Genomic DNA, 14216 nt, shown 5'->3' with positions numbered 1-14216 from the left:
AAGATTTTTTTTAAATTCCAGGCTTTATTCCATTAGATATACTGACGTTTCAACGTCACATGACATGTCTTCTTTGGGCTCTATTTAAATTTGTCTTTACGCGATTCCTCGCTTCCCATCTCCTCGCCTCCTCAACTGTATTGGAGGAGAAAGTCTAAGGTCTCTCCCCTAGGACCTTCTTGTGTTTTGAGGCAAGGAGAGAGGAATTGAATAAGTTACATCCCTCCATTTCTCTGTTGCCCTCTCTCTCCCTCTGTTAATCTCTCTCTTGCTCTTGCTCTCTCGCACTCTCTTTCTCAGAGGGATGGGATGGTGAGATTCCAAAGAGAGGAGGAGGAAAAGACCCTGAAGGCCATCACACTCTTCTGTTTCCCTGAGGGCATCAACTGGGCCCCCCTAACAGAGTACCACAGGTAACACTGCATCTAATATGAAGGATCATCATCAATGTGGGAAGATGGGTGTATTGTTGAGTCATTCCAATGTTGATGTCTTAAAGCTACCAATAGACTTACTTTCTCTCTCTCTCACTCGCTCCCTCTAGTGAGACATTCTCATTTGTCTTGACTGAGATCGACGGCAGCAGAAGGAACGGATACTGTAGGAGGCTACTGGTATGTTTCACTTTGGGTTTTCACTTGAGATTATTTATAGTGTGGTGAATGCCATGCCCATTATCTGTCTCTCTCTCTCTCTGTTTCTCCATTGTTCTCGTCTAGCCCCACGGCAACGGCGCTCGCCCCCCTGAGGCCTACTGCATCATTAGCAGGTTGGCTTGTTTCGGACTGTTCTCCAAGGTAACACGCCTCGAATGTCATTGGCTTTTGGCTGTCAGAAATGAGTGTTTTACCCAGAGACGTAAGCCTGGATGAGTTGAACTGGGAGGATCCCTGGCTGTAACGATGCTTCAAACTTCTGAGTAAATCTCTCCCTGGGCCTTCAGTTAGGAATCATGCTGACAACATTGTGCACGTGGTAAAAAAGGAATTAAGCCAACATTGGATAACACCACACGTGCTCAGATTTCAAAGGGATTACAAGCCATTTCCACTAGCATTGCTACATGCTTCAAAAATGCTAGCCAGGATCTTCTGGCCTTTCTTAATTAACCAGCTAATAAACTTTAAAACATTCTTGAGGAAATGGCAACTCTTGTCTTTCATGAAGTGTACTTTCTCTTTAAAGAGAAAAGATAGCTCTCACTTATCCCAGTACTCCCTTGAAAATGTCAACAGCTCATAACTTCTCTACAAAAACGACAAGAAGAAGACACTCCTCCACTGACGTGGAACTGAAAGTGATGGGGACCTCTTGTAAATCTGACAGCCGTTCGTAACGCTAATCGGTGTGAAATTGAATTTCTCATAACTACTGTGTTTATATAACAGTGTGTTATGGTACTAGCAAATTACTCTGCATCGAGTATGAGCCTCTTAGACTGGCCTTTGGGTTTTGAAATGCCCTATTTGCAGCACAGTTCATACGTTCTCTCCCTTAGTGGCCCTTTATCATTAGCCCCTGTCTTTGATCCAAGTCGCTGTATTTGTTTTGTTCATAATTTGCTGCCTTTCAGTGGTGCCCCAAGTCTTGTGAAGTGAATATTGACACACATCATCACCACCACCACCAAACTGTCCCGTAGGCTACTGGAAACACTAAGCCCCACAGTTCATCATATACTTATTACTGCCACACCATTTACTGTGGTTTGTCAGTCTCTGCCTTGAAAAAGGTCACCTGGGAAATTGTGTAGGCTAATTATTTTATTCCAGTGGTGCAAAATCACATGATATATCAGAGTTAGATTATTCCTGTCTTTCTCTAACATAGATCTTTGACGAGGTGGAGAAGCGGCGCCAGATCTCCATGGCGATGATCTACCCGTTCATGCAAAGCCTGAGGGAGGCGGCGTTCCCCGCCCCGGGCAACACAGTCAAGATCAAGAGCTTCATCCCCGACAAAGGCACTGAGGTTAGCACCCTGATGTGTCCGATGTAGCCACATGGCTAAGTTGGCATAGCACAATGACATGCTGTTCCTTGAGACCTGGGTCATATTCATTTGGGAACACTGTAGCAAAATGTTAGGATTGGAATAATTGGTTGTAATTAGATGTCATGAAAACCAGCACACACAGTTCCACGAGTTGAGAAACATCCACATTGATAGCAGTAGCGGTCAGTTTCATTTAAGATGAGGGAGGATAATATTTTTTTTATTATGAGCATGGCCTTATTTCTGTTACAGCATATTGGATGACTGTTATTCATATTCCATTCACCCAGTTCAATGTAACATATAGGTTTAGGCAACTACATGATACTCCAAATTTTCCCTATACCCATAATGAGGTTGCTACAACCTAGCCTATGAATGAAAGTTTACAATGTACACACAAGTCCATTGAGATTTGAGGTGACCGACAGTGACACATGGACAGACAGTGACACATTCAATACCGCGTTGCACACTCATGCCTGCATCTAGCGGATCTAGGGCGTAATCATTAGTCCAACAGTTGCAAACGAGTGTTTCTATTGGACAAATTTGGGTATGTTTATCCCAGTTTCATTCCGTTTGCGAAACGTTATTTTTATTCATCTTGACTGAGAACACGTTCTCATTTGCAGCAACAACCTGGGGAATAGTTACAGGGGAGAGGAGGGGGATGAATGAGCCAATTGTAAGCTGGGGATTATTAGGTGACCGTGATGGTTTGAGGGCCAGATTGTGAATTTTAGCCAGGACACCGGGTTTAACACCCCTACTCTTACGATAAGTGCCATGGGATCTTTAATGACCTCAGAGAGTCAGGACACCCGTTTAACGTCCCCCTACACAGGGCAGTGTGCCCTGGGACATTGGGATATTATTTTTTTAGACCAGAGGGAAGAGTGCCTCCTACTGGCCCTCCAACACCACTTCCAGCAGCATCTGGTCTCCCATCCAGGAACTGACCAGAAGCAAGCCAGCAGTGGTATGCAGGGTGGTATTTTGTTATTACAAAATCGACAGAATGAATACACCCCTGATTACACGTAAACACAGTTCACTTTCATAGCAACCACGTTGTATTCCTTCTCGCATCTACACACTCTCCTCCTCACCTTATCCCTTCACTTGTGGACTTCAATGCACATGTCAGCTGACCAGGCGGGAAAAAAAATGCAAGCCAAACGATATAACGTCATACTCAACATAGGTAATAGAACTAACCCGGTACAATCATTCATTACAGAGTCAGTAAGCAGTTTAGCAGTTAGACCGGTGGGCCCCAGTGGCAATACATTTGTAAAACCAAAAGCTAACCTTGACTTGGAAGAGTTCGTGTTGGATAGTTATAGTCAGTAAAAAGTGACAAAATATAGCTCTCTTGCTTCTTATGTTTGAAGAAATTAAGTTGTTCAACTATTGTCTTTCTCTCTCTGAGTCAAGTACTCACCATATTTTATGCACTGCAGTGCTACCTGGCTGCAGCTTATGCTTTCAGTACTAGATTCATTCTCTGACCCTTTGATTGAGTAGACAACATGTCAGTTCATGCTGCAAGAGCTCTGATAGATTGGAGGATGTCCTCCGGAAGTTGTCATAATTACTGTGTAAGTCTATGGAAGGGGGTGAGAACTATGAGTCTCCTAGGTTTTGTATTGAAGTCAATGTACCCAAAAGAGGACGGAAGCTAGTTGTCCTCCTGCTACACCTTGGTGCTACCCTGCAGAATGCTGTTGAGGCTACTGTAGACCTTCATTGCAAAACAGTGTGTTCTTATAATAAATTATTTGGTGACGTGAATAGATTTATCTTAAAAGGATAACTTTTTAAATTATTCACTATTTTTATGAATGACGTGGGGGGGGAGCACTATGGTAGACACCTACCCAGGCCCTGTCACTAATGTGATCATCCAGGCCAGGAGAAGAGAAGGGCTGGGTGTATTCAGTAGGAACCAAAGAGAACGGGAAGGATCTTACAAAAAATTGTTTCTGTTGCAAAAAGTAAAAGGTTTTGCTATGGTTTGCGACTAATGAATACACCCCTGGGTGAAGGGTACTCACCTTCCAAGCTACAGAAAATAATGATAAGCCCACCACTAGAGAGGGATGGAGACATTAAAGTGAGGAGACAAGACTAACAAGATGCACAAAGCTAGTCGGACACAGCGCAAGACAAGGAACACAGACAGCTAGTGAAAAAGAAGACACAATGTCATCAGTTGAAGATGTATTTACTGAAATGAAAAGGAAACATCCTATTTTCCTGGAATAATGCTGGTGACACACACACACACAGCGAACATCAATGTTAAGCCGGCGAAGACAAGCGTTTTCATAGAGCAGGGTTCCCTAACTTTGAGTTTTCACTTGAGATTATTTATAGTGTGGTGAATGCCATGCCCATTATGTCTCCCTCTTGCTCTCTGTTCATGCTGCAAGAGCTTTGATAGGTTGAAGAACGTCCTCCGGATGTTGTCATAATTACACACACACACACACACTGCATTGAAATAGGAGAGGTATTACTGAGGTGAGATGTTCCAATCCTATCCTGCAACATTCCATTTCTCAGGCCCTTTTTTCCCCAGTTAACCCCCACGCACACTATTTGTTTAGTGGTTGCTGTATATTATCTGTATGTTTAGGTCTGATTACTTTAGTTAAACTGCTATATATTTTAGCAAGCACACTCATTCTGAAAAATAAACTGTGTCTCAAACTCCGCCGGGACATACTTTCAATGGTGCTATCCCACTACTGATACCGTTGTAGTTAATTAGGGTGTAATGTCTACCGGCACTCAAACGCTGGTCCCTGTGACTTCCATTCCAAAACCCTAGCCATTATACCAAGAGTCAAGCCAACATTATTAAGAGGCTAAAATCTCCATGGGGTCAGTTATTTTCCCTGCTCGCTTGCCTCAATTTTCATGAAATGAAATCCGTTAGTAAATCAACTTTGTATTGCTTTGGTGTATATAACAAGTTGGTGACGGTGGTAACATTTACTTGTACATAACATGTTGGCAACAATGGTGACGTGTAGATAAAGAGTTGACTCTCTCCCATCTAGATCATCAGTCTGACGCGGCCGCTGGACTCGTGGCTAGAGCATGTGGACTTCCGCACACTCTTTCGCTGCTTGACCGATGAGGAGGTCCTGCTCGTGTTCGCTGCCGCTGTTATGGAGCGACGCATCGTCTTCATAGCGGAGGAGCTCAGGTACTGCACGCACAGACACACGGGTTATTACTTACTAGTCAAATCAACATAGTCGTCTGAGACGAATGCACCAACTCTGTCAATGGGAGCCTATTATAAAAACGTCATTGCATATGAATCGAGATGCTCCTTACACGTTGAGGACCACTCAGAAATAAAAACCTAAAATCAAAATAAGAAGCTTCAAGGGGGTATTAGAAGTTCACACAGTGACACACATACCAGGGGTTGGAACAAAATTATTTTTCAATTGTCGTTTCATTTTGAACAAAACCTCTATTTTTGTCGTTCTGTTGCACTGTTTTTTTTTTTACATTTACCTCGTTAAATTACTTCACCAATCATTGAATTATACCTAGGAGGAGCGGCTTTTATGGAGGAACTTTGAATGTCCTTTGAGCTAACAAGCGTGCTTGTCTTACATTTTTTTTTTGTTCCCAACGTGAAACGCGATATCTAGGCCTATGGTATCCTTAACTAGATTTGAAAAAGTTAATCCATTCATCTCAAGCTAATAAAAAACATCTCTATCTTCTGAATAACGCTCGTAACGTCAGTATAGTAGCCTATGCTTTGGATGGGGAGGGGCAGGTAGTCTAAGCGTACACTATCAAAGATTTTCAACTGGCAGGCAGACACTGGAATACATTTCTGAGTGACAGAGGGAGGGCTTTGCAAAGGCGCTTTTTTGGGGGGGGACTAGAAAAAAAAGCTTGGAACTTTAAAATAACGTTGTTACCCGGTTCTCATGCTTTTAAAATAAAATTTCTGTTCTAGAACAGTATGGGTGACTTTTGTTTTTCGGTTCTGTTCCTTGAACTGGTTCCGCTGACACATACACACACGCACTGAATAAGTCTAACTTCTGTCTCTCCTCAGCACCCTGTCCCAGGTGATCCACGCCGTGGTCGCCCTGCTCTACCCCTTCACCTGGCAGCACACCTTCATCTCCATCGTCCCCGAGATCCTCATTGACGTGGTCATGGCCCCCACCCCCTACCTGCTGGGAGTGCAGAAGCGGCTCCTGGAACAGGTCACGGACCAGAGCGACGTGAGTCACCCCCACCTGTGATAATGTTACAGAAATGTTGGCTTCGACACACCAGCTTCGCTCACGTTCGTTACGAAAGCCTGGGGAAGTTGTTGGCAGGAAAACACACAAAAAAGGGGTGGAGTATGGTAGAATCTAGATTAACTCTAATGATGAATTCCCACTTCTCAAACCAATCACATATTTTTGCATTGGTCAAACTCCAAACAGAGGTGGTTTCTGAACATTTGACTGACTTGCAACAAGGTGCCTAACATAAGATACAAAAAAAAAAAGGCAATAGTAAACATGTCGTCCCCCACGAATGATGCAGCCCCTCCCCCTAGGCCAATTGAGTTATGTGACTAACACATTTCAGTTCATTACCATAGCCACTGCCTTAGGCCGATCCGTGTCATTTTGTTAATGCCGGATCTCTATGGCATCATTCACCCAAGTTTCGTCAAAATCGTCCCAGTGCTGTCTAGAGATATTGCGTGTGACTAAGATAGAAACGGACGGAGACAGATTCACAGTCCCCTCCCCGATTTCATTGTGGGGGACAATAACACTGCATAGGCTACTAAAACTTTTGTCCTAGATGGTAGGAAAAGAGGCACGGACAAAACAATAAAAGTGAAATGCCTCTACTGAGGGGATATGGCATGTCTTCTCAGAGCCAATCAAATGTGAGCGTTCACTGCCAGACATTAAAACACAAAACTCCAATAGGGACTTCTAATAGTTGCGTCAACGAGACGAGATTTGGACGGATGGCCCTGTGATTATTTTTTATTTATTTAATTTCCTAACAGTTAAATTCATACTTAACAATCATAACAAAATACGGCTTTCACCTGTCACACTACACAAACAATAAAATTCTTCTCCCCCAGGCTTTTAAAATAAATAGTGAGACTACAACAAAGTTAGCACATTACCAGTTAAATGTCAAACGTAGAATTAATGACATGGGCCCTGTCCAGAAACAACACCTAAACCCCATGTATATATCTGAAAAGACTGGATAGAAGTCTGCTATCCTATTTGACTGAAAGCACAGGAAGGGGTAGGGGCAATGGGGTTGTTCCTGGATCAGACCTTGGCGCTATCTCAATTGATTTCCTTGATTCCTCGCCTCCTTCACAATGTATTGGAGGAGATGGTCCAAGGTCCCTAGCCTCAGACCTCCAATGCATTTTGAGGAGGAGGCGAGGAATCAAGGAAATATTGAGAAAGAGCCCCTGAATGACTGGATGGGAAGTTTGGGAGTCTTGGTAGTAATAGTGATGGATTGGTGTTGGAATAATGATTGTAGTCTCTGTTTTCCCCAACACAGCTGCTTGTTGTGGACTTGTCAGAGGATAAGGGGGACACTTTCCTAGTTCGAGTAAGTGTGTAGTCTCGAGAGTGGAGCAATGGCCTAAATGTGCGTTTAAAAAAAAAAATCAAATTTTATGCCTTGTATGCTCTTTTTGAATTAATTTAGTTTGTTATTTGTACTGTTTTGCACTTAATATTATGAGGGGAAATGGGAGTTTTGCTTTGTCATGCCATTGAATATTGCAACTGTTTTATAGAGCGGAGATGAGAAGTCTATTCTGCCCCCTAAGCTCCAAGATGAAATACTGCAGGCACTAAGAAATCGGAAAGAAGAAGCCAGTGAGTATATTTTGATATCAGCCTTTGAAACAAATGCCTGAACAAATGTGAAAGGGAAAACAGCTTTATAAGATGTTGTGCATTTGTTTAGTTGATTTCACAATTGGAAAATAGGTTTTCCATCAATGTTTTTGCAAGAGGAAAAAGAGCTGTTGCATGGGGTATTTTATTTATTTATTTATTCTAGAGATTGCATTGCTCTTTTTCACCTACAGCACCACATCAGGTGTGCAGATGGCCATACTGATGAATTAACTTTAACCTTTGAATATAGATTGTTTTATGCTCTCTTCGATCCTTTCAAAGTAATGTGAGGTTTAGGAAAATTAACATGTCATCATAAGAGACTGGTTGATCACACTCAAGGTCGACGTTATGGCTCTCGAGCACGGCCAAATAACACACCTTGGTTGAAACCACCTGGACTGTGGCTAATCGTGTGTGTACCTTTTCCCACGCAGCTGTGGAGGAGCTGAACACAGTAGTCTCGGAAGCCTTCCTGCCCTTCTTCGTGAAGACTGTCGGCCATTTTGCCTCATACGTGACGCGGAAAGGAAGCGGGCAGCCGGGGGTGTTTCAGAGCAGGGCCTTCTACAAGGCCATCGAGTCCAAGACCACGCGGCACTTTGTCAAGAAGTTCCTCCAGACCCAGATGTTTGACCTGTTTATCCAAGAGTTGGAGCAGCAGCAGCCAGCGAGCCCCCAGCAAGGTGAGAGCTTTAATACATACTTGCATAACATGAGAATTTGAAAGCTATATAACATATCTAAATTTAAGGTAATGAGGCCAGGTTGTTCTTGGGGGATAACATGCCTCTTGTTCGCTTAATTTACTCATTTATCATCACCCCCTCATCTTTTCAGGGATTTTCCACAAAAAGATTGTTGAATACCAGGAAAAGAAGAAAAGAGAGAAGGCAAAGAAGAGATAGTGTCTTGTGAATACACTGTAAACGAGGCTGATTGTGTATATAAGGGATTTACTGTAGATGTGATAATAGGTTTGAGATGTAAATATTGGAAGTGAATCATTTGTATTTATAGTTTTATGTATTGGGGTAACAGTGGGTATTTTATGTGTTGCTACTGTATATGATAGACGGTTGACAAGACCACTTGTTAGAATGAGTGTTGGGCTCAAATCTGTCACCATCTGAACCTGCTATTATTAAGCAGAAAAAAATTCTAATAAAGACTGAATCTTTGAACCTTCACGCCAACTTTCCTGGTTTTTTTCAGTCAGGTTCAAGAATGAAGTTGCTAAATAAGCATGTGTGTGCATACATGCACAAAAGAGGTCAGCGTGGGAGATTGACAAGTCATTAAAAACAGATTTATTTGTAGAAAAGTAAAATACCAGAAATGTTTCCAGCAAACTGTACAATACAGATACAGCAAAAGCTAACTCATGGACCGTAAGTCAAATCAAAGCTGATGCATCACACTTTCAATTAACATTTTGACCCACTAAATATCTTTACTTGTGTTCATTAGGCACCAAACTGAAGCAGGGAGGGACTGCCTGGACTGGTCCAATAAGGAAACAAATTTTCCATTGTGTGACGTAATGAACACAACAGTTGTTCAGTCAATGAAGTGCTGAGTCTCCAATGGCATCCTCTTGCCTCCTTTCCTTAAATCACAGACCCCAAATCGCGTGGGCAAATGCATTATTGTTCCAGCCTATTCAACCCTTCCATTTAGCAAGAGATGAAGAAGGGAAGTCATTTCGGGGCACAAAGATGCTTTTCCTGGGGTGGGACTACAGTGTGGACACAAAGGGGCAGTGTAGTCAGATGCTCCCAGCCAGCAGTGGCGAGTGCTCTCCATGGTGGGCATGCTCTCTCACGTCGTAATGGGCATAGTCGTACAGGTGATTACTCTGCATGACAACTTGTACCCGCAACTGGATTTTCTGGGGAGCAAAGAACATGAATACACCTGAGACTTCTATGGTGAGAAGCCATTCAACCCATCTTCCTTAGCTGATGAAACAACTGAGAATGAGCTGTAACATATTAAATGTATCACATTCAGCTCTACTCATACAAATGTAATTTGTTATACAAAACAGATCTGAGAATGAAGTCTTGCAATTGTAGTGTTTATTTTGCTTTGCCATTGGGGAGAGCAGGAAGACTACCTGGAAATCTCGGATGTAAGTGAGGAAGAAGCAGATAAAGGAGAAGGCCAGACACCACTCAGCCACAGCACTGACCAGATGGGCTGTGTAACCCTGCAAGATATGGCACCATTGACCCCAGAGGAAACCATTAGAAACAAACTCAAACAGTTGACAAAGGTAATTTGAGCGACTATGATTTAAGTTCAATTAGTAAAATACCAACCAATATAGTAGCATTTTTATGGAAATGATAATGGACAAAGGGATATTATGGTCTCCTGCTGAGCCATATTAGAAAAGGATCTCCATGTTCTAGTACTTTAGTAGGAAGTAGCATTCTTACTTGCCTCATATGTATTTGTACGTACTTCACATTGTACTTGGGTGCTGCTGGACAACAATCTCTACATAGAACAAACTAGTAGCCACTATTTCCAATCTTATAATATTTAGTAGGATCACAGTGTAGAGGACCCTGATGTTTGCCCACCGTTTCTTCTGGTCTCCAGCGTATTTTTCTATCTACGTCCACGCCTGGTAGGTCATCATACAGAATGGCTGACGACACAAACGCTGAGAGAGGGCGAAAGGGTCAAGGGCTAGAACTGCAGCAGTGGAAGATGTAGTCATATTATTGAGGGACAGACATAACACTTCAATACAGTATCAGATTTTAAACGAGGACTGAGTCGGTTTCCCCAAACCAATGAGCATGCTTTTTAGTCCAGGAGTAGACTTAATTTGAGCCCAGGAAACTGGTCCTACAGGTGGTCCAAGTATCCCCAAAATGCAATGCTTTCTCACAGTTGTTTTCATCCAAAATCAATTCAGTTCCCCACTGTTGTATCCCCTTCTAATGTGTCAATGTCTGCAACTTCCCTTTGTACACTGCTCTGTGTGTGCTCCAGAGTCAGACTAGTATGGTGAAGGATACAGATGATGACGCTGGCCATTGTCCACAGCCCCACGGCGGTGCGCGCCCACAGGATGTCTCGGCCGTGGAAGCGAGGCTGCATGTGGTATGACACCCCCGTCTGAACCAGGATGTAGAGCGTCCCGCAGCCAAAGGTCAGCCCCGCCCCCAGCAGGTGCACTGACACGATGGTGGTTTTCTGCAAAAGGGCAGAGGTGGTAATGGATTTCATACCCGACCCAAGCTTTCACACTTTCCAGAAGGATGAAAATCCAGGGTCTTTGACTCAAGAGGTGAGAAAGAGGGAGCAAATGTGATATGCCCATCATCATTCAGAGAACAGTGAAGAGTTCAGAACACTGAAATGTGTGTGTGTGTTCCTTCTCAACACTGACAGCTGGCTCTTTCGTCCAATTGTGTAAGCTATATGGCAAAATTATTGCTTATAGGGGGTAGGGGTTGATTTGGAATTGGGTATTTATATAAGAGGATAGTTATAATGGAAAAGTGGGGTAGGCAACGCTGTATGTACCTGGAAGTTGGCGACGACGCACATGCCCACTGAGCTCATGATACCCAGGACCATGCCAGCACAGTTAAGTCGATGCAGTTTAAGCTCGCCCCCTAGTGCCAGAGCCTGGACCTGCTTGTATCGCACATAGACAGTGGCTACACCTGTAGGGTCAACCACATATAGAGGGATGGACACAAGATTAATGGGAAGTGTGTGCTTTAAAGTAACTGTCCAGTGTCTCCAGATTGATAAAATATTACAAATTACAATGAGTGAACGTTTTCCTTCCCAAAAAATGGCAATTAAAGCTGAAATAAGTAACTTTTTGGGTGACCTGGCCAAATTCACGTGTTATAGATCATTAATTGAAAGCAAGTCTAAGAGGCAATAGATCTGTTCTGTGTGCTATTTCTATGCTTCACCTTCTTAAATTTCGTTTTTGCGTAATTTACTTCCGGCTTTGTACACCAGTTTCCGACAGCTGGTTATGGAAAATATATTTCACCGCGTTTTAGATAGTGTATAAATCATTGTACTACTTGCTTTGTCACAAACTACAATTTTTGCAACCAGGAAATGGCGGAGCGATTACAACATCGTCATCTTCAAGTATGTTCAAAACAAGATTTTGTGTTGGAATGGTGTGGGCGTATAAATCATGAATAAAATGTATGCGAGTAGTCCACTGATTGGCCAGATCATGAGGAAATGGCAAGCATTTTTTAAACTGTCTGTTTGAGGTGGAGTTTTAATTTTGACCACAATTACGACCCGCGGATGATTCAACAACATTATTTGGGTAGGAGTTAACATAATATGAATTTAAGGGATTCTTACTTGGTCTTTCATGTGTGAACCACTGACAAAAATCCCCACTTAACTGATTTAACAACGAAACCACATAGATCACACTAATTCGTCCACAATCCCCTGCTAGGTCTGACAGGGCCAACATACTTTTTGCTTCACAAATAACATCCATGAAACTAGATTTGTATGTAGCAGTCATTTCATTGGCTGACATTCAAGGGCACTCTTTCTCCAACCATGACAAATCCCTGGAAATGTTGAACCTGGAATACAATCAAGTCAGTGTTTGAGCTGCGTGTTGAACTAGGTCACAGAGGAGACGTAGTCGTCCTGCAAACTGTCACTCACTTTAATATTTTCAGCCACTAAATTGTAGTGAAAGGAGTTTGCATTCCCCTTTTATTTTGGGACCACTTAACTATTATACCTGATATGGTGTGTCCATTTTGTTTTACCTAAAAAGGAAGAGATGCTCAGCATGAACCCAAAGACACAGCGTTCCGGAACCACTGCGCTGGCATCACTGTAAGGAAACACCACAATCATCTCTGTTATACACAGGACCAAAAGGGCAACATTTTAGTCATTTAGCAGAGGCTCTTATCCGGAGCAATTAGGGTCAAGTGCACATTGTCAGAATTATCACCTAGGTCGGCTCGGGGATTCGAACCAGCAACCTTTCCGTTACTGGGTAAACTTTTTTTTTTGCGTTCTTCAAACCTTTTGGTATTGGAATCATCCTGTAATTATTTATAGCACAAACCAGAAGTTGTCTCGACTGTGGTGCACTGTCCAAAAGCATCTCATCTTCCTCTCATAGGAGCGAATCCCAACTTCAGACATCAATGCATGACTAAGTGGAAGTTAGGATTCGCCCTACACACACACAGTTTGGCAGGCCCTGGTCCAGTACCTGATGTAGGGCACTAGTAGGTCGACGTGGCCCAGCAGCACAGCGGTGACATAGCTGACGACAAAGGTGGCCAAGGACCAGGTGACCAGGGCTGCAGGGAGGGCACATACCCCCCTCTGGAACCACCACATACCCCCTGGGACAGGAAGGGGTCCTGTCAGAGCAGTCCCTAACACATACATAAGTGTATACACAGATCACATAATCATGTGCAAACTCCAAATTCCACTATTAATCACTAAGTCAACCTCCTGTTCAAAAAGCCCCCCCACACACACACACAACCACTATACAAATCACATCGTCTTAAAAACCCACGCTTTCTCAACCAAACAGATTTCTACATCCTACTACACAAACTAACCCATTACTGACACCATACAATCTTAATCCCACTGTTTTCATTCAATCGCAGCACATCATCTCAATGGTGGTATCACTCACAGTAGTAGGCAGAGCGAGAGACTCAGGACGCCATTCAACGCAGCAAGAGCAGTATAGCTCTAGATAGACACAGGTTTCAAGCGTGAGAAAAGTTGCTCGGTCTCTGTGAAACCCTGCTTTTATTAGTCAGTTGGGAAACTGCTTTGATGGGTCATGAAGAGAACAGAACTGTGTGTGTGAGAGCAAGAGAATGTGTGTTTGTCTGTTCCATACAGACAGTCTAAGAACTCAGACACACCCCTCCCCTCAAACAGGACTTGTGACTAGTCTGCTGTTCTTTGCGCAGCCTAAAACCAGCTGACTCCCAGACAGTATGACTTTCATTTAACTTAGTGCTGGCTGACCCCACATGCACGCATGTGCCAAAGAGGCATACACAATATGACAAAAAAATACTTAATAACAATTATCCCTTAATAAGAGTTCAAATATTGGGGCAGTTCCCCAGATCCAGATTAAGCGTAGCATCTAATTGAAAGTGCTTTTTAGTCCAGGACTTGGCTTAATCTGTGTAAGAGAAACTGCCCCATTATGGCACTTATACATATGTTAATTAAAACACAAGAAGAATATCACAACGCTACACATCA

The 14216-nt window shown here is 43.0% G+C and overlaps 2 protein-coding genes across 7 annotated transcripts in view; one reads left to right on the top strand and one right to left on the bottom strand.

Annotated features, from left to right (window-relative positions):
* LOC110532196 (DENN domain-containing protein 2D) overlaps positions 1-9121 on the top strand; it is a 34612-nt gene extending 25491 nt beyond the window's left edge. For all 3 annotated transcript variants that reach the window (XM_021615884.3, XM_090184430.1, XM_021615886.3), the window contains 10 exons: positions 301-413; positions 545-614; positions 720-797; positions 1831-1971; positions 5067-5215; positions 6095-6266; positions 7585-7635; positions 7826-7907; positions 8369-8617; positions 8772-9121. In XM_021615884.3, the coding sequence (XP_021471559.1) occupies positions 301-413; positions 545-614; positions 720-797; positions 1831-1971; positions 5067-5215; positions 6095-6266; positions 7585-7635; positions 7826-7907; positions 8369-8617; positions 8772-8839 (1173 nt within the window). In that variant the 3' untranslated portion in view covers positions 8840-9121. The remainder of the gene's footprint in view (positions 1-300; positions 414-544; positions 615-719; positions 798-1830; positions 1972-5066; positions 5216-6094; positions 6267-7584; positions 7636-7825; positions 7908-8368; positions 8618-8771) is intronic.
* A 97-nt stretch (positions 9122-9218) lies between these two features.
* Positions 9219-13887, bottom strand: dram2a (DNA damage regulated autophagy modulator 2a). Of its 4 annotated transcripts, none has more exons than XM_021615888.3 (8): positions 13627-13887; positions 13183-13318; positions 12725-12792; positions 11478-11620; positions 10967-11144; positions 10523-10605; positions 10051-10143; positions 9219-9822 (listed from the first exon to the last, which is right to left on the bottom strand). In XM_021615888.3, the coding sequence occupies exons 2-8, from the start codon at positions 13311-13313 to the stop codon at positions 9700-9702; spliced, it is 819 nt and encodes a 272-aa protein (XP_021471563.1). In that variant the 5' UTR covers positions 13314-13318; positions 13627-13887; the 3' UTR covers positions 9219-9699. The 4 variants fall into 4 exon arrangements, with proteins under 4 accessions (XP_021471563.1, XP_090040557.1, XP_090040559.1 ...); XM_090184431.1 differs by having other exon boundaries at positions 13183-13351; positions 13627-13856; XM_090184433.1 differs by having other exon boundaries at positions 12697-12792; positions 13183-13351; positions 13627-13848.
* Positions 13888-14216: the final 329 nt, after the last annotated feature.

The sequence above is a fragment of the Oncorhynchus mykiss genome, chromosome 9, assembly GCF_057628025.1.
Source record: "Oncorhynchus mykiss isolate SJ-2025 chromosome 9, ASM5762802v1, whole genome shotgun sequence".
In the NCBI taxonomy this organism is placed as follows: domain Eukaryota; kingdom Metazoa; phylum Chordata; class Actinopteri; order Salmoniformes; family Salmonidae; genus Oncorhynchus; species Oncorhynchus mykiss.
The sequence above is the reverse complement of the archived record's forward strand: the minus strand, read 5'-3'. Positions and strand labels throughout refer to the sequence as shown.

Bases quoted from the DNA above. Each gene is read 5' to 3' on its own strand.
- dram2a (XM_021615888.3), bottom strand. From the start codon at position 13,313: ATGTGGTGGTTCCAGAGGGGGGTATGTGCCCTCCCTGCAGCCCTGGTC. The intron at 12,793-13,182 runs GTACTGGACCAG...GTTTCCTTACAG, and splicing joins CTACTAGTGCCCTACATCAG to TGATGCCAGCGCAGTGGTTC. The intron at 11,145-11,477 runs GTACATACAGCG...GCCCTTTTGCAG, and splicing joins GCGTCGTCGCCAACTTCCAG to AAAACCACCATCGTGTCAGT.